The sequence below is a fragment of the Megascapheus bottae genome, chromosome 5, assembly GCF_031878675.1.
Source record: "Megascapheus bottae isolate mThoBot1 chromosome 5, mThoBot2.hap1, whole genome shotgun sequence".
Classification (NCBI taxonomy): Eukaryota; Metazoa; Chordata; class Mammalia; order Rodentia; family Geomyidae; genus Megascapheus; species Megascapheus bottae.
In genome coordinates this window covers 49053012-49072936 of record NC_143513.1, presented here as the reverse complement: position 1 = coordinate 49072936, position 19925 = coordinate 49053012, and the positions used below count along the sequence as shown (strand labels likewise).

Below are 19925 nucleotides of genomic sequence, written 5' to 3'. Positions count from 1 at the left end.
TGAGTTGGTGTAGTTTATTCTTGGTTATCAAAATATTCATGTAGTTTTGGGATTTTGCATTGGTGAATTCATAACATTTAGGAAAGCATGACACACACTAGACAATCTCAGTTATCTAAAGGGATTGGTGTTACATGGAGGATCTAGACAGTCATGTCCAACTGAACTGCTTGTGGCAGTAATTCTTTGCACTTTGCTTATATATGTTTTCTGTAATGCACATGTTAAATAAAATTTATTTTAAAAAAAGTCTCTTATAGACATTTCATTCCCTACTTTTCCTTTTAGTATTTTGTTTTATGTCCTGTTGGCTCCAAATAATATCACCACCTCATCTGCCTATTACGTTAAGAACTATTTTTTGGCAAGTTTTGGCACGTTCAGAATTGTTCGATTGCTGTAGTTGAAACCGTGCTGTTGGTTTTGAAGACTACAATGGATCTGAAGGTTGTCATACTGCTACAAGATTTACTTTTCTCACAAAGATTCATTTTTTTCTTTCCTCCTTGAATTTTCCTCCCCCCCTCTCGATCTCTTTCTCTCTGTCTCTCTTTCTCTCACTGGTTCTCTAACCATTTTGCTCTACTGTTTGGGCAATAATTCTACTTTTGGCTTTTTTTGTTTGTTTTCTTTTGAGATACAAGTCTCTCATATTTTCCTGCCCAGTCTGGCTTTAAACTAAGATCCACAGATCTCAGCCTCTTCTGAGTAGCTAGGATTACAGTCCTGAGCTACCAGCACCAAAATACTTACAAAATCTATGCTTAATTTACCTGAATTTTGAAGAAGTTGACATTGATTTTTGTAACTGCTCTCATTATTTGAATGAGTCCTTTCTGGAAATGCTTAGTTGAACTATTCTTCACAGTGGCTGCCACTCTTCCTGTCATCTTTCCTGTTCCTTCTCCTTGCTCTCCGCGGGAGCCCCCCCCCCCCTGCCACCATGGATAGAAATGAAGCATGATGAGCTCAGCCATCTTGAAGAAGTTCCCTTTGCACCTCTATCCAGAATGCATGCCAATCGTGATCTAAGAAGTTAAAGTAATTTTTATATAATTCAAATTAAATGTTAAACACCCTCAGGAACTTCTTTCTCTTTGTAGCTCAAGGACTTACATTTGCTTGATCGCTGCATAAAAGAAACATTCAGACTTATACCTCCCGTAATGGGTATAGTGAGACTGTCCAAAACTCCTCAGGTGAGTGTTTTCATTAGATTTCCCCTTCAGTGTCCATCTTTTTGTTGTTGTTGTTGTTGATCATGGGGTTTGAACTCTGGGCTTGGACACTTTCCCTGAGCTCTTCAGCTGAAGGTTACCACCCTACCCTTTGAGCAACAGCACCACTTCTGGTTTTCTGGTGGTTAATTGGAGATAAGAGTTTCATGGACTTTAGGCCCAGAGCTGGCTTTGAACCATGATCCTTCCATCTCAGCCTCCTGAGTAGCTAGGATTAGAGGCATGTGCCACCAAACCCCACTTGTGTCATTGTTTTTTAATCAAAGAAAGGAAATATAATACCATCAAAATGTTTTGAAATTAATTTTTATTAGTTTATATTAGTTTTCTTTATTTTTTATTCAAGGTCTCCTATGCATCTTAGGTTGGCCTGCAACTTACTATGTAGCCTAGGCTGGACTTGAATTTGGAATTGTCCTTCCTCAGCCTCCTAGATGGTGGGAGTACAGGCATGTACCCTACTTCTGGTCAAAGACAATTGTTTAAATCATAAAAGTTAAATTATTGGACTGGGAGTTTGGCCTACTGGTAAAGTGCTTGCCTAGCATGCATGAAGATCTGGGCTCAATTCCTTTGTACCACGTACATAGAAAAGTTGGAAATTGTGCTGTGGCTCAAGTAGTAGAGTCCTAGCCTTGAGACAGTGCTAGGCCCTGAGTTCAAGGACCAGGACTGGCAAAAAAAAAAGTTAAATTATCATTATTTTGAAATAGTTTTTAATTTTCCTTTCACTAAATAACGTTTATAATTTTAACATTTTACAAATCATTGTGAGTTACAATGAAGTATATCGAACCCATTTTTCTAGCCAGCTTTTGTATCTATAATTTAAGTGTATGAAGGCTCTCTTACATCATGTTGTGTTTATTTAGTAGCACATTTCAGTGTTCTCTGATGAAATATGTTGCTTTCTTTTGTAGACGGTGGCAGGGTATACCATTCCTCCTGGACATCTGGTGTGTGTTTCTCCCACTGTCAATCATAGGCTGAAAGACTCATGGATAGAACGTCTGGACTTCAATCCTGATCGCTACTTACAGGATAACCCCGCCTCAGGAGAGAAGTTTGCCTATGTGCCATTTGGAGCTGGTAAGATAATTGCAGTTCGGGTTTGGACTGTTTGTTGCTGTCCAAATAATTAATGTGAATTTTATTTACAAACTTATTGGCACATGATTGTGTTTCTTCATAGGAGCATTCCATCATTGTTTGTAGAAGTTGAATCTTTGTAAATTAAAAAAAATAATTCATTTATTCAAGGGAAAAAACTGTTCTGTGAATCCTTGTAATCCTCCATTTCCTTTTAACTTAGCTAGTTTTTCTAGGTCTAATTTTTATAGTATACTCTTATTTTGCCTACTATTATTTAGAGATCTTTGTGAATTCTATTGTAAAGAACCATTGGAGAGAGCAAAGGAAGGGGTGACATGGTCCAAAAAGAAATGGACTCATTATCTGATTTAGGACTAACCTATCTGCACATCACCCTTATAATGACAATTAAAAAATTTAAAAAAATGATAAAAGAACCACTGGAATTAGTAGTACACTGTTTAGGGAACTATGTCAGGTAAAATTAACTTTACCTGCATTTCAGAAGAGAGCAAAGGCTATGTTTATAATTGAAGCTTTTCTGGAGTCTTTTTTTTGTTTTTTTTGTTGTTCATGGGGCTTAAACTCTTGGCCTGGGCACTGTCCCTGAGCTCTTCAGTTCAAGGCTATTCCTTGAGCCACAGTGCCACTTCTGGTTTTCTCATGGCTAATTGGACATGAGTCTGTCTTGAGTAGGGCCTGGGCTGGCTTTGGCTTTGAACCGAGATCCTCAGATCTTAGCTTCCTGAGTAGCTAGGATTACAAACGTGATCCACTATATCTGGTTTGTTTGTTTTTGAATATGCTTATAAAATGGGGTTTAAATTTGAGTAAGTTGTATGTTTGCACACAGAAATAAATAGAGTTTTGGTCAGCATTTCCAGAAGGAGCCTAAAATAGTCACAGAGACCAATAATTTCTCTATTAATTCATAACTCTATTCTATGACTTTTATAACATCAGATGACTTTTTGTCATAAAGGACAGTATAAAGAACTTTGAGAATTTATATCTCTAGTTATGAACATAAACTTAATAATATGGTGTGTAGCATAGCAAAGGATCTGAAGATTCCTAATAGTTACAATGTTAATAATATATTAATTTGGGGACCCAAATTCTGTAACACAAGAGTCCTTTTTTTCTTGTTGGTCATGGGACTTGAACTCTGAGCCTGGTGATTTCCCTAAGCTCTTCAGCTCAGGACTACTTCTTACCCCTAGTGCCACAGCATCACTTCCAGTTTTCTGGTGGTTAATTGGAGCTAAGAGTCATATATGGACTTAAGTCCCTTGGCTGGCTTTGAACCACAATTCCCAGATCCCAGTCTCCTGAGTAGCTAGGATTATAGGTGTGAGCCACGGCTCCTGGCTTGAGAGGAGTCCTTTCTAAACTGCCTTCTACTTTTTAGAAAATGGAATTACTCAGTCACCTTCTATGGCAATATATTCCATTATGAGACAGCTATCATTTTTGGAACTAATTTATATTAAATTCTTTAAACATTCTATTTATACAAAATCCTAAGATGGTCTTTGAAGCTATGCTTCCTATGACTATTTGAGTGCTTTTTCAGCACTTTTCAAAGCACTGTATTAATTCCCTAGGGCTTTCATAACCTCTAATTACTACAAAGCTGGAACTACAGGTGGTGCATGCCTTCACACCTAGCTTCAGCTATTCTTGCACTGTGAATGAAAACCATTCTTCTTTATGCTGTTTATCAACATATTGGTTCATATCATCCATTTTTATATGCTTTAAGCCTTAATACTTATCAACTCTCTGTTCAGTTAGAATACTTCTCCCTTGTTGCTAAAATTAATCTAAAAATACCCCTTTCTCTCTCTCATCTTTACAAGAATAAGCAAGAGGGTTGATCTGATTAAAGTATAGTATATACATTGTGAAATAGCATAGGGAAATCTCTTTTGTTTTTTCTCTGCCAGGACCTGGCAGAGAACTGAACTCAGAACCTGGGCACTGTCCCTGAGCCTTGTGCTCAGGGTTAATGCTCTAGCACCACTGCCAGCTTTTTCTGGGTAGCTTATTGGAGATAAGAGTTTCTCAGACTTTTCTGCATGGGCTGGCTTTGAACTGCGATCCTCAGATCTCAGCTTCCTGAGTGACTAGGATTACAGGTGTGAGCCATCAGTGCCCAGTGGTGGAGCCTCATTTAACAACACACCCTAACAAAATGAATGAGAGGAATGTAAAACAGGTTCTGCCCAAAGTAGATTGGGGGGTGGTGGCGAGGGTGTACAGAGAAGATGAGGGTAAATATAGTAAAACTACTTCATGAATGAATGAATGAGATTAATCTGATCAAAACATGTCAAAGTGAAAATCCTTTTTTTTTTGCCAGTCCTGTCTTTGGGCTCAGGGCCTGAGCACTGTCCTTGGACTTTCTCAAGGCTAGAGCTCTACTTACCACTTGAGCCTCAGCACCACTTCCAGCTTTTTTCTATGTATGTGGTACCGAGGAATCGAACCCCAGTCTTCATGCATGCTAGGCAAGCACTCTACCACTAGGCCAAACTCCTGGCCCATGGTATTGATTTTTAAAAATTGTATTTTATTGTCAGGGTAATGTATAGAGGAGTTAGTTACATTTGTCCAGGTATTGGGTATATTACTTCTCAAACAATGATACCCCTTATGTTTTTGTCCCCCTTTCCTCCCCCCCACCCCCTTCCAATCATGTTGTATTTACCCCTATTAAAACTGATGGATAAAAATCTTTTTTTTCTTGTTTTCAACAGGACGTCATCGTTGTATTGGGGAAAATTTTGCTTATGTTCAAATTAAGACAATTTGGTCGACTATGCTCCGTTTATATGAATTTGATCTCATTGATGGATATTTCCCCACTGTGAATTATACAACCACGATTCCTACCCCTGAAAACCCAGTAATCCGTTACAAACGAAGATCAAAATGAAAAAGGCTGCAGGGAACTAACACGTGACACATCAGTGTAAAGATGCAAAGGCATTTGAAGAGAATGAAGTTGATGAAACAACTCTGTGTAAAGTTTTCTTGAGCGTGTAATTCTAAAAGCCAGTACAATTTGAAGGTTTTCTTAATCTCTATGATACTCTTAAGTGTAATGGCACTGAAACATTTTTCTAACAGTTTTGATACTATGTGTTTTAAGGATGTTGTGTTCATTAATACGAAAAATCTAGGGGGTCTAGGTAACTGACAGATTTTAAATGGAACTTTCCAGACACCAGTTTTGAAAGCACAAATAGCTCTTGGCAAATAAGTTCAGCAGATTTGTACCTAGCTCTACATGTGTTAAGTGTAGTCTACTTCAAAAGGTCATAAGTAATTCATTTACTGGTGGTAGTTTTGGGATATAAAGATGGAGGAGTGGGTTGGAATAAACTGACAATAAAAGCCTTAGGTAAGGGAGGCTATTGTTTTGATAAGGTAATACTCAGCAGTGATGGAACTTTGCTGTAGAAAATTTCACTTGAAGTTGAGAGATGTAGGACATGCCTTGATATTTCTATTTCCTAAAATCAAAACATTAATACTAAATATTGTTTAGTAGAATAAATATGTATCTAGTTCCACAAGACCACATTTATGTCAAATTTCAAAATTAAACCCTTAGGGAAATTTTTTAATTATAATTAATAGAAGGTTTACATTATATTTGCCAGACAGAAGGTACATTACTTAACAATCATTGCTACCCCTTCTCATGTTTCTGTCCCCATTTCCCTCCCCCACCCCCAACCTTTTTTTTTTTGCCAGTTTTGGGCTTGAGCTCAGGGCTTGAGCATTGACCTTGGGTTTTCTCAAGGCTATAGGTCTACCACTTGAGCCTCAGCAGCACTTCTGGCTTTTTTTCCCCCTATGTATGTGGTACTGAGGAATCGAACCCAGGTCTTTGTGCATGCTAGGCAAGCACTCTACCACTATGCCAAACTCCTGGCCCCGGGAATTTTTTTTTATTATTTCACTGAATGTTGAATTTACACTATCTCTAGAACCTACTAGGGATATTTTATTACAAGTTCTTTTGAACTGTTAGTCTAAAATTGAAGATCTGTGTGAAGATAAGATATTGTGAAGAAGGGTGCTTGGGAGACGGTATCGCTGATCTTATTCTGTGATCAAGAATTGAACTAACTCATAAGTAACTGGGGTCTAACCACATGAGATACCTGTCATCTGCTACTAATAAAGAAACTATTTTTTTCTTGCTGGGCCTAGCGGCCCACATCTTAATCCAACAGGTGAGGCAGAAGGATCATGAATCTGAGGCCAGCCTGGGCTACACAGCAAGAATTTCCCTCAAAAATTTCTTTTGGGCGGTAGGAGTTTGGCCTGGTGGTAGAGTGCTTGCCTAGCATGCATGAAGGTTCAATTCCTCGATACCACATGCACAGAAAAAGCTGTGGTGCTGTGGCTCAAGTGGTAGAGCTCTAGCCTTGAGAAAGTCCAAGGACAGTGCTCATGCCCTGAGTTCAAAGCCCCAGGACTGGCAAAGTAAATATTTTTTCTTTTTTCCCATACATATGATAGTTCTGTTTGAGGATAAAAGATTTGTGTTAAAACTAATTGTGAAGGCCATTATCTCTGCTGTTAGATAACCTTTCACATTAAAATTCTCTTTGAGAAAAATAGCTATATTCATGTTTAATATTTCCTTCATTTATAAACTGAGGCAACAAATCACACTATCTCACTGTAGTGCCTTGAGTCTGTCGGTATAAATCACAGCTATTTTCATGGCACAAAATACATATGATACAGAATTCCTGAACTATCTTTTGGCTCTCATCACTATGTTGAAATTTATGTAGATATTTTACCCTACTGCTAGATTGTATTTAATGCTTCAATTATTAAGTATATTAAATTTTAAAAAGTCAATTAAGTATATTAAAATTTTAAAAGTTGATTATGTAGTTTCTTTGGCATTATTTTAGGTGGGATCTTTAGTCATATCAGACACACAAAAAAAATCAGGATTCTGAAAAAACGATGTCTTTTTAGTGAATTTATTTTCAATGGACTTTTAGAGTGCCCTTGTGTATGCTAGACCTCAACAGATTTAGAAGTTGTCCACTAATAATTGATGTGCATGAATGGCAGTGATAAGCTCAACAGAAGAGTCTGATGGTCAAACTGGCAGTGAACTGGTTGCAGTCCACTTGCCCACCTGCTTTTCTTCTCCCCCTGGCTCTACAGCAGGCAACCATGTTTGCTGTGAAAACCTTTCTGCCTATGACTGCTCCTTCAGCTGTTTTACAACACCAACACCTTTGCTGTTTCTAGAATTCCTCTTACTGGAGACTAACTGCTGCACAGGAAATAAATATTTGCAATTACCAAGAATGTACAATTTGTCACCAGGCCTATTGTGTTAATATAACCACAGGACATGAAATAAGAAAAATCTTCTAAATGTAAGCAACAAATAGAACTGAAGTTTATAGGAAAAACTAGACAAAAGTAATACTGGTCTGGGCCTATAATCCTAGTTACTTGAGAGGGGAGATTGGGAAAGTCAGTTTGAGGGCAAACCGCTCACAACACCTCATTTCATCAATTAGCTCAGTATGATGGTCCATACGCAGTCACCCCAACTACTTAGGAAGTACAAATACAAGGACTGTGGTGTAGGAAGAAATTGAAACCCTCATCACAAAAATAAACAGGGCACCCTTGGTTATCTCATAGTGTTACAGTATTTTACCTTGTTATCTGATATGATGTATATATGCTTATTTGGTTATTTGAAATAGGATAGGGAAGGGGGGCAGGAAATGGGGACCAAGATATGAGAAAGGGTATCAATGTTGGTGAAGTAATGTACCTTCTATCTAGTGAGTATAATGTAACTTCTATTAATTACAATGAAAATATATATAAAAAAATAAACAAGGTAGAAAAGGCTAGAGATGCGGCTCAAAGTATAGCATCTGCCTTGCAAGCATGAGCCTGGCTTAAACCCAGTACTGCTCCCCTCTCCCAGACATTATTATGTCTCTGAAAGCTTCCCAATCTGGATTTGGCTTGGAGAATGGGAACCCTGTTTTGAACTTGCTGCACAGTGATTGATAAAACTTCCAGATTCTGCTGGGTGTGGTGGCTCATGCCTGTAATCCTAGCTACTCAGGAGACTGAGATCTAAGGGTCTCAGTTCAAAGCCAGCCTGGGCACTAAAGTCCCTGAGACTTTTATCTCCAATTAACCGCCAGAAAATGGGAAGTCGTACTGTGTCTCAAAGGGTAGGACGATAGCCTTGAGCTGAAGAGCTCAGCGACAACACCCAGACAGGCCCAGAGTTCAAGTCCCTTGACTGACAAAAACCAAACAAAACACTTCCAGATTCTGTGTCTCCGTGGATCACAGACTTGTGAGGATGCATTTCTGGATATAAATAGTAACTACAGCTGGAGAGTTAAGGCAAAGGCACATGAAAAACTTTCTTCTTCACTGTGGGAGAGAAAATCCCTAAGGTAGTATCCAACAAACTTCTCTGAATCCCTAAGTACTGCCTAGATGAGATAAGCAACATTGTGATGTGTACCACGTTGCAGCTTAGCTGAAAATGAAGAGGGGTCAAATACGGTGTGGTGAAAATGGTGAAGTCATTTTTATTTCAGTACTTGACAAAATACCCCATAAAATTCAAAACTTCTACCATTATACAAAAATAGTTCTCTACAAGTGCTAGGTTCTGTCTTCATCACCAGTAGCAAATATATTAGGCAGAAACATGTAACTCCAGTAGCCTTGTAAGAAAAGTGCAGGACACCGCAAGCTACACATTCAGCAGTATCGTAATTTGCAAAAGTTTAATCTGTTCACCCACTTGATAAATACACAGGTTTATAATTTAATCATTTAAATTAGCATTCCACACATATACATGTAATGTAATGATTATTGTGCATGAGTACATACACAATACTTATATGTACAAACTCCAGTTCATTTTCCTGTGCTGCGATAGGGATTTGTTTACAATCATAAGCTGTGTTTGTATTGGTCCCATTGAATATTCACAATACAAAAGCACAAAAGAACCACTGATTTACAAAAGGGAAATTCTTTAAAATATGTCAATCATTAAAAGTTTCAAAAGATTATCTTCTCAAGCCAGTGTGAAACTGTGTAGTGGAACCTGCAAGAGAAAACCATGACATTTAAATGATTGCAAATTAGATTGTTATGTAAGTCAGCACATAGGGCAGGAGATTATTTTTATGCTACATTGAAAAACATACTGAGGTTGGGTATATCACTGTACTTGCCAAACAAGTGCAAGGCCCTGAGGTCAGTCCTCAGCCCAGGGAGGTGGGTGGGGGGAGTGGCAGCGGGAGAAATTAGCCTTTTTTCATTAAATTGTCTTGTTCATACTTGAAATATTTTTGATGATACATTTGAAAGTTACCTTGACCAGGCCTATAGATAGGTAAGTAAAGTACATGGTAATATGGGAAGTGCTGTCAAGACCAGGTATTCTAGAAATTTTATGTGTTGAGGAGTCTTGGACGTTCAACATGTGTCTTAAGCAACATAGCTGCTAACAAGTGAAACAAATATCAAAAAATGAATCTGAGCATCCACACAAACTGCTTAAGCCAGTGCCAGTGGCTCATGGATGTAGGATGTAATGTCTATTTGGAAGACTGAGGACTGAAGAATCATGTTTAAAGCCAGCCAAGGCAGGAAAGTCTGTGAGACTCTCATCTCGGCAGGAAAGTCTATGAGACTCTCATCTCCAAAAGACAGAAGTGGAGCTGTGGCTCAAGTGGTTGAAGGCTATCCAAACAAAGCAAAAAACAACAAAAAAATAAAAACTTTGGGACAAAGGCAGTGTTTTGAGTTCAAGCCTCAAGACTATAGCATCAAAAAAGTAAATTTGTTACAATACTAACATAACCTGTTGTAGTCCATAGTTTGTGGGATCTATAGCAATAAAAAAAAGTCTTTAAATTATAAAAGCTGACAAAGCACAATCACATCAACTGAAATGAGTAAGTCTGGATCAGGAGTGAACTGTAAAGACATAAGCAAGAGCCTGTTGCTGGTAGGTCATGCCTGTAATCCTAGCCACTCAGGAGGCTGAGATCTAAGGATTGCCATTCAAAGATAGTGGGAGCACATTATCTGTGAGACACATTTCCAATTAATCATCAAAAAACTGGAAGTGGCACTGTGGCTAAAGTGACAGAGCACTAGCCTTGAGCTGAAGAGCCCAGGAACAGTACTCAGACCCAGAGTTCAAGCCCCATGACTTGCAGGAAAAAAAAAATATATATATATTTTTCTCACTAAAAACAGGGAGTCCATCTCTGTACTTCAGGTGTATTTTTGATGAAATAAAAGGTCATTCTTACTATAGTTTTAAATGGGATGGAGTTTGGGAGGACTCATAAAAGAGGAAGGCCAAAGCTGGGTGTGGTGGCTCATGCCTGAAGTCCTAACTACTCAGGAGGCCGAGATCTGAGGATCAAGGTTCAAAGCCAGCCAGGGCACAAAAGAACCTGAGACTTTTATCTCCAAGTAATCTCTAGAAAACAGGAAGTGGGGCTTGGCTCAAGGGTAGGGTGGTAGCCTTGAGCTGAAGAGCTCAGGGACAGTGCCCAGGCCCAGAGTTCAAGCCCTATGACCACAAAAAAAAAATAAATGAAAAAGGCAGAGGAGAAGAGGTCCACACTGCATGCTTAAGGCAGCTGCGTCTCCCCACCCTTATTTGCAGGACTTCACGGTTTCCTTCACCTATTTAGGAACACAGTGTCCAGCACAGCAAAGCCTCGGCATGCCTTGCACATGGGTGTTCGCCAGGCATATTTTATGTAACCAGTTTGCTGAGGGAAGATAATACAGAATGGTTTTTTGGGAAAAAGTGGCCATGGAGATGATGAACCATGTCTTCAATGTTTTAATGTTAGTTTCTCTACTAGCTTGAGAGAGAGTGGACTAATTTGGTGGCTATGTTCTAAATTAGAGGACTGCATTATCCTAAACTATAAGAGTAAGGAGTTAAAAAGAAAAATGAGCTGTGAGTGTAACTCTGTGGGACCGCTGCTAATGTGGTTAAAAACAGCACCTGACTGTACAGTTCCAAGTCTTCTTTGCAGCGCTTCTAGTCGAGTGATATAATCCGTCAGGGCTCTGTCGGGATCGTAATTCTGAAGCTGAGAACATGCTAGGGAACCGGGATTTAAATCCACTGGAGCTCCTGGATACCTAAGGATTAAATGTATGTACATGAATCCCATGACCCAATGCAATAAATTACCAACCAAGTTCCACCCCACTAGTTCCAAACTAGTGTCCTACTGCTACTCTGCTTGCTGTCTAATCTATAACCTCCCTATCCATGCTTCTAAGTTGGCTATGATAAATAACATATCCAGTGAAGTCACTGAGTCCTAGGAATGCCTTGTGCAGAGGCTGCTAGAGGTATTCTGTAAATATTTGATTTGTAAAATGCTTCTTTTCATGTGGATTGTAATGGCTTCATAATGGCCAGTAGGAATTTTCATCAATATTTTCTTAAATCCCTAATCACAAAATATATGAAATATTACTTGGTCAATTTTTTTTTCTTTTTGTGGACATGGCATTTGAACACCGGACCTGGGTGCTGTCCTTGGGCTCTTCAGCTCAAGTTGAGCGCTCTATCACTTGAGTCCCAGCTCTACTTCCTATTTTATAAACCCTTAAGAACCACGTAAAAAATTAGAAAGTAGATACTAAATCTGAGGTTATATAAAATATGTATAGCTATTCCAATATAAAAAAGCTCTGATGGTGTCCATGACTGAAATGTTGCGGTATTTTCTCCAGGTAGGTTTGATCAAAGTTTTACCTATTTTGAAATGGTAATGGTGACCTTGGATAGTCCAGATCTGATCTTGAGCGGTATGTTGTGTGTCTTGGTTCTCCATAGAGCTCCAGCCCACCAGAATGATAAAATGTGTCAGTCTTTTCATTACCTAAAGTAATAAAGAAAAATATACCAGTGTCTAAAAATACAAAAAACAAACCACCAACCAAAAAAACCCTACTTACACTATGTGTTTTAATTATTTTTGCTCAAGGAAAGGAACAGCACAAACAATCTGTCTTGCAAATTTTCAAAGTGCATTTTTCTCTGAATACGAGTCTCTGGTATCTGGAATTCAGTTTCAAAGAAAATAAACTAGTAGGAATATTTTCTCTTTAAATCTCATAACATTGAGATGAGGGGTTTGAGGCAAAAAGTGGTGTGGATAAAGCTGGCTAAACTAATGTAACTGTCCTTTTATCACTGCATTCTGTCCTTTATTGGGGGATAAAACCCTTGCAATCAATAGTTGTTAACCATTAACACAAAGGAAACTCATGGCAAAAATCTTGGCTGTTGCAGTGTACTTCAAAATATATTCAGGTACCAAATGTTCCCTACTGCTTAGTTCCTGACAGAGCTGCAGGTTACTCAGTGCCCACACACACTGTGGGTAGGCAGTGGCCAGTGTAGTGCCTGAGAGAACTCTGTGCTCTTCAGCTGTTGACCTCACCCCAGTAATGTGTGAAGTACAATACTTTCTGTTAGGTGTACAGAGAAAGAATTTTAACTGTCATGGTTAGCCAGCCTATTAGTAAAGTCAGAAATTGAACACTTAAATTATGAACTCAACCTATAACTCTTTCACCTGACTAACAACTATCTTCTCTTGAACCATACTAAGTGCACTGTAAGGGGAACAAGGTTTTTAAGGCAATCTGCCAGGGTTTGGTATTGTCTTCATTGCTTCCCTGCTAGCTTACATGGAGCAAAGGACATGTATTTTCTGTGGCTCAGTTTTTCATCAGAAAAGTGAAAATAAGAGTAACTGTGCTTCTATCACAGCATTGGAAGACTACATGAATAAAGCATAATTCAAACTAAGTGCTCCATTCAATCAGCTATTGATAGTTTCAAAATGATGAGCCTCCAGATTTGTTACTTAAGAGAAGCTCTTTTGGGAGAATACTGGGTTATGAATTTATTATTTGGAACCAATTATACATGGAGAGATTTCAGAGAGTTATAAGAAAATACACGATTAGATTTCACCTGGATTCAGTCCAAAACCATCTCTGTTAATATTAATGGAACCCGAACCAGTGACTCGATGCCATCGATGAACCAAAAATTTCATCCTAAAAAGATATCAAGATTGGGGTAAGGGAAGGAAATGGGGACAAAAACATGAGAAGGGGTATCAATGTGTGAGAAGTAATATACCTACTATCTGGTGAATATAACTGTAACCCCTTTATACATTACAAAAAAATGCAGGCAAAAAAAAAGATACCAAGATAAGATTTCACAGCACAAGTACAGAAGATAAATTAAATGGCGTATGAATATAAACACAGGTCAAACTGCAACAATCAGGATTGCTTACCCTAAACAATGTAAATGCCCCCCTGTGGTTTATGGCACAAAGAACTAGAACAAAAGAATGCTGACAGCACCCCTCACCCACTTCCCAAGCAAGGGGCAGTAAACTCAGTGTTCCCATCACATGTTTCAAGCTTCCAGGATGAAAAGGGCCCAAGGAAATCTAGAGCAAAAGAAGATAGGAAAACATAGATGAATGAAGAAAAAGTGGTTTAAAAAAAGACAAGAACGAGAAAAAAGTAGAGAAGGAAAGATAAAAAGGGAAGAGAAAAGGCCTTTGGACTGACAGAAGTGGAAAAGCTGGAGAAGAGATTAGATTATGTGATCAGGAGCAAAAGAAAAATGCTGGTTTCTGATGTGTCTTGAATCAGCTGCATTAAGTTGTTGCCCGAACCATCCTGGCTCACAGACTTTGATTTCTTAATTACAATCAGTTTCAAGACTCAGTTATAGGAGGGTCAAGTACAAAGAACATAACAGGATAAGAAAGGGTGATGGAATGAAATCTTCTAGTAGCACATTTAAACTCATACAGCCTCAATTTCTCTGTTCAAAATTACTAACTCTTGTGACTTCTCATTTGCAACTTCAAAGTTCTGTGCCCACTTCTCTTCCCCATTAATAGTGAGTGGCCTGTAGGCTTTTTAGGTAGATACGAGGTCTATTTTGTCAGTCAGTCTGCTTCCCACCACTATCCGAGGTGATGATGGGGATGAGAATGGGAACTAAAATGTGGAATGAAAGAGGCAGGAAAGTAAAATTAAGTAAAACTAAGATAAAACCTGAACTCTGGTTTAGAGAACTGGCATGTGTGACACTTTGGAGATCTGGCTGGCTATACTAGTGTAAGTTTTTTTACTCAAGGTGAGCAGTCTACACTTGAGCCACAGCTCCATTTCCAGTTTTTTGGTGGTTAACTGGAGATAAAGAATTAACTCCTTTTTTTTTTTTTTTGGTGGGTCATAGGGATTGAACTCTGGGCCTGGGCACTGTCCCTTTGCTCTTTAGCTCAAGGCAAGCACGTGTGAGTTAGTTCTGTAGTAAAGAAAATGGAATGTACACTAGCCTATCCTATGTTGAAATCCCAATATTGAGCTGAGCATAGTGGCTCACACCTGTAATCCTAGCTACTCTGGAGGCTGAGATCTGAGGATCTTGGTTCAAAGCCAGCCTGGGCACTAAAGGACATGAGACTCTATCTCCAATTAGTCACTAGAAAATGGGAAGTGGGGCTGTTGCTCAAGGGGTAGGGCGGTAGCCTTGAGCTGAAGAGCTCAGGGACGGCGCCCAGGCCTAGAGTTCAAGCCCCATTCCTCACCCCCTCAAAAGGAAACCATGTTAAAAGAGTAACATGAGACCCCAGAGAGAAAAGCTTCAATGACTGCAATATCTCCCAATTATGCAATTTTACGTTAAGAGAATCTATTAACGACTTACCTGGAAATTGCAATGGACACTCTGGCAGCTGACCGAAACCTGGTGAAGCCCTTTGGGCGGTTGGTGATCACCTCCAGATCAGTGAAGGCTGGCTGTCCCCCCATCCGGGCAAGTAGGGCGAGGGTGGCCTCCTCACACTCCTGGAATCCACCCAGTAACAGCAGCAAGTACTTTTTCTGATAAATGAGAGCTTTCCGGAAACTTTCTGCTCTCAAGTATTTCCCATAAATTCTCTGTATTTAATGGAGGGAGAACATTAAGAGACATATCAGTCATTCAAAATGTCTTCAAGGAGATTACCTAAGTTTCTTTTTTTTTGCCAGTCCTGGGCTTGATCTCAGGGCCTGAGCAATGTCCTTGGACTTTCTCAAGGCTAGAGCTCTACCACTTGAGCCTCAGCACCACTTCCGGCTTCTATGTATGTGGTACCAAGGAATCAAACCCGGGTCTTCATGCATGCTAGGCAAGCACTTTAACCACTAGGCCAAACTCCCAGCCCCTAAGTTTCCTTTCTAATAGTTGTGCAAGTAAGTGTAGCTCTCAAGTGGTAGAGGGGCAGCTTTGAGAGAAAAAGCCAAACTAGAGGTAGGGTCCTGAGTTCAAACACCAGCACACACACTCACCTTTACTATAGAATTTCTCTATAGAATTTCAGATAGTCTATCATTATTTTCTACTTTACTAGCAAAGCTAAAATTTAACATAGAGGATTAGTGTCTTCTTCTTTGAGTCAATAGGGTATGAATATCAACATATATATGCTTTTTATTTATGTTAGAATTCAGTCTGTATTTATATCTAATGCAAATATTTTTGTCATCCTATTATATGTTCTTACATTATATGTATGAGATACTTTTTTTTTTTTTTTTTTTGCCAGTCCTGTGCTTAAGCTCAGGGCCTGTGCACTATCCTTGAGCTTCTTTTGCTCAAGGCTGGAACTCTACCACTTGAGCCTCAGCACACTTCTGGCCTTTTCTAAGTATGTAGTACCAAGGAATTGAACCCGGGTCTTCGTGCATGCTAGGCAAGCACTCTACCACTAGGCCAAACTCCCAGCCCTGTATGAGATACTTTTATTGTTATGCTCAGTCATCTATTTAGTTTTTTTTTTTTTTTTTTTTTGCCAGTCCTGGGCTGGAGCTCAGGGCCTGAGCACTGTCCTTGGACTTTCTCAAGGCTAGAGCTCTACCACTTGAGCCTCAGCACCACTTCCGGCTTTTTTCTATGTATGTGGTACCGAGGAATCGAACCCGGGTCTTCGTGCATGCTAGGCAAGCACTTTAACCACTAGGCCAAACTCCCGGCCCCTATTTAGTTTTTTATTAAGTTAATATAAATATATTAAGTCATATATTTGTTTCCACCGTATTTAATTCTAAACATTTTCCCTTTGTATGGTAGTGCTTTTGTTGAATTGAAAGATACCACTTGTGTATTAGGGAACAAACAATGGGTAGCAATACTAGGAGACATCTGCATGACACTGTGACAATTAATAGGTTGTGATCTAGTCCCAGCCCATCTACCCAAACCCCCTGTCAACAGAGACCTTGGAATCATGACACAGACTGAACAGAGATAGCCGGAACCCCCATATATCTTTAGATTGTCCAATTAAAGTGACAGAGAGATGAAACAAGACAAAAGGTAAGTTTCCTACCTTGAGGGAAACATGTTCAGAGTCAGGGCTCAGATTGTGTAGCAAGGTGTCATTTCGTAGTTCAGCTTTCAGTTTGTACACTTCAGCTTCTGCTCTTTTCAATGATTTCTGGAGAACTGATTTTTCTTTGTTCCATACTTCTTTTTCAGAAGCAATGATGGCTTCAATGTTAGCAGCACCACCAAATGCAAACCTGGAAGACTGGAGAGACCACAGCCTCTTTTCACAATTTTGGTTTTTTTTTGGGTGGTGCTGGTAAAGGGATTTGAATTTAGGCCTCCTGTACTTACTAGATGATATTCTACCATCTAGGCAATGTGTGCATTGTAAGATCAAATTTTATCTAAGAAAGTGAATTAAATATATTTTTGGTATCCTTATGTTGGATAACTAGTCTTGGCTTTCCAACCTGAGACAGAGATAGTGCACAGCAAATCACTACTGACATGAAAGAATTTTGCCAAACTCTTTTAAGTATGAGTATGCTGAAGAGACTTCCACATCCTTGGCAAAAAGGACACAAATAAAGTTTAGCAGATATAGTTGGGTACTGACTAAGAAGTTAAGAGACTTGGCAGACCAAATCTTTCGTCAAGTCTGGCACTGAGTCCGAAATGAAGAGCAAATAACTGTGCATGTACAAAGGGAAGCAGAATTTCTATGGAAGTCAGTAAACCTGTTACTGGTTTATTTATTTCATTACACAGTTGTCTCACTGGTGTTTCCCATTTAAATAGAATCTAAATATTGTATAGCCTTTTTTTGTTGTTGTTGGCTGTGGGGCTTGAACTCTGGGCCTGGGCACTGTCCCTGAGCTCTTTGCAGCTCAAGGCTACCACTGCCTACCCCTGGAACCATGGTGCCACTTACGGTTTTTCTGCTAGTTAATTGGAGATAAGAGTCTCATGGTCTTTATGCCTGGGCTGGCTCTGAACTGCAATCCTTAGATCTCAGACTCCTGAGTAGCTACGATTACAGGAGTGAGCCACTGTACCTGGCTGTATAGCTTTTGTTAAATGGGAAAATTTAAATCCTCAGTGGTTTCTTAGACTAAAATGTACAACTTAAGTGCATTTTTCACTAACTTACATTTGAGTATTTCTTTACATGTGTCTGCCATCTGCTCTAGAGACAGATCTTGGTTTCTCATGTGAAAGCATTATTGGGGGATTAGATTCTGTATGTATACAACCTGGAACCTAGTAGAGAGAATGCTCCCAAGAATAGTAACAGTTGTTATTACTATCATTTCTATAAAGATTTATATAGTCTCCTAAGCATCAGATACTTGATATTTTCTTATCAAGTTTTAGAAGTGAAACTAGATAGCCAAAATGAACTTTTCACTAGCAGTAGAAATAACTTACATAATCTCTACCAGCTCCTGCCTGTCGGTAACACCTAATCTGTTCCTCCAGTTTCATGATCATGTTCCTCAAATCATTCTTTTCTTCTGTCAGGTGGCTGATATGTCCTGTCAGCTCAGCATTTTGTCTCAGTAGTCTTTCAGTCAATGAGCCACAAGAAGTATTGGGGGCCATGAATCTAGGCTAGAGAAATAGTAGCATAAGGTCACATAAGCACGCACATACGTGTCTGACTCTTGATTTAGTAACAAAATTGCAGGAGAAATATTCCAGATAGGAAAGAAGTTAGGGAAGGACACAGAAAGTACAAAAGGGACCACATAAAGGAACAGAGGCTGATGAGTGTGCTGCTTTTAGGAGCTATGAGCTGTTGGAAAGACAGGAAATGTCACATCATTTTATGGTTAACAGCCTTAAATGAAGGCAATGGAGGGCCTGAAAGTCTTCAGGTAGGAGCATGACAAAAATACATGCGTTCATAAAGAATGCTCTTGGTAGTGTGTGCAAAGTAAAGTGACTTAGGGAACATGTAAGAAACACCGAATGTACTATGTAACGTTATTTCTTTTCTCTCTTTTCGAAACCCTTATGGTTTATCTCATGTTGTTACTGTATTGACTTTGTTACCTGGCATATTGTATATATATTTATTTGTTTATTTGAAATAGGAAAGGGATGGAGGGGAAACAAGATGATTGGGAGGGTGCGGGAGAGGGAAAGGGGACAAAAACATGAAAAGGGGTTATCAATGTTCCAGAAGTAATGTACCCACTACCTGACAATGTAACAGTAACACCTCTCTATACTATCCTGACAATAAAATACAATTTTTAAAAAAAGGTTACTAGTAACAAACTGAAAATATAAGCCTGGATTACTGTTTAAAATGTCTGAGGACCACAGAAATTTACTAGGCAATAGCCTAATGGCTCAGGCTTGTACTTGCTACAAGCCTGGGAGGCTAAGATTGGAAAGATAATGCTTTTGGACTAGCTCTTGGAAACAGTTTGTGAGATCACACCTCAACTAATAAAGCTGATTATGCTAGTACATGCTTGTCAGCACAACTATCTGGGAAGCACAAGAGCACTCTAGCTAGGTCCTGAGTTCAAGAACCAAGAAGAGGCACCCCCCCAAAAAAAAGTCAAATGTTATAAAGTCAAGGAAGACAGGGAATACAAAGCTTCATCAGATCAGTCAATAGTAAAAAGTCAGCGGACTTGGAGAGTAGGTTTATGAAATGTGAGGATAGAAGCTAGCATGCCTTCTCAAGAATCTTGACCTCTTAGGAGGACAATGAAGCTATTCAGTGACGATAATGAGAGTTAATATCCACCCCCTTCCTAAACCAAAATTTCAAGATACCTTATTGGGGAAATAGAAGCAACATATATACATATACACATTTGAAAAGTTTTGTTGTCACCCTCTCCCCCCAAATCCTGGGGCTTGATTCAGGACCTGAGCACTGTCCTTGAGCTTTCTCAAGGCTAGAGCTCTACCACTTGTGCCACAGCACCACTTCTGGCTTTTTCTGTGAATGTAGTGCCAAGGAATTGAACCTGGGTCTTCATGCATGCTAGGCAAGCACTCTTACCACAAGGCCATACTCTCAACTCTGAAAAGTTTTAGTCAAACAGTTTTAAACGTTGTTTTTTTTTTTTTTTTTTTTTTTTTGGTGCCAGTCCTGGGCCTTGAACTCAGGGCCTGTCCCTGAAACT

At 39.2% G+C, this 19925-nt stretch overlaps 2 protein-coding genes across 2 annotated transcripts in view; one reads left to right on the top strand and one right to left on the bottom strand.

Moving 5' to 3' along the window:
* The window catches only part of LOC150063355 (lanosterol 14-alpha demethylase-like), a 30970-nt gene extending 25618 nt beyond the window's left edge, over positions 1 to 5352 (top strand). Inside the window, exons 8-10 of the mRNA XM_090333090.1 lie at positions 1104 to 1199; positions 2159 to 2327; positions 5093 to 5352. Of these exons, the coding sequence (XP_090189216.1) occupies positions 1104 to 1199; positions 2159 to 2327; positions 5093 to 5271 (444 nt within the window). The 3' untranslated portion in view covers positions 5272 to 5352. The remainder of the gene's footprint in view (positions 1 to 1103; positions 1200 to 2158; positions 2328 to 5092) is intronic.
* A 3575-nt stretch (positions 5353 to 8927) lies between these two features.
* Akap9 (A-kinase anchoring protein 9) overlaps positions 8928 to 19925 on the bottom strand; it is a 145051-nt gene continuing 134053 nt past the window's right edge. The window contains exons 45-51 of the mRNA XM_090333087.1: positions 18205 to 18387; positions 16838 to 17038; positions 15175 to 15407; positions 13408 to 13493; positions 12178 to 12304; positions 11413 to 11552; positions 8928 to 9480 (exon numbers count right to left, since the gene is read on the bottom strand). Of these exons, the coding sequence (XP_090189213.1) occupies positions 9443 to 9480; positions 11413 to 11552; positions 12178 to 12304; positions 13408 to 13493; positions 15175 to 15407; positions 16838 to 17038; positions 18205 to 18387 (1008 nt within the window). The 3' untranslated portion in view covers positions 8928 to 9442. The remainder of the gene's footprint in view (positions 9481 to 11412; positions 11553 to 12177; positions 12305 to 13407; positions 13494 to 15174; positions 15408 to 16837; positions 17039 to 18204; positions 18388 to 19925) is intronic.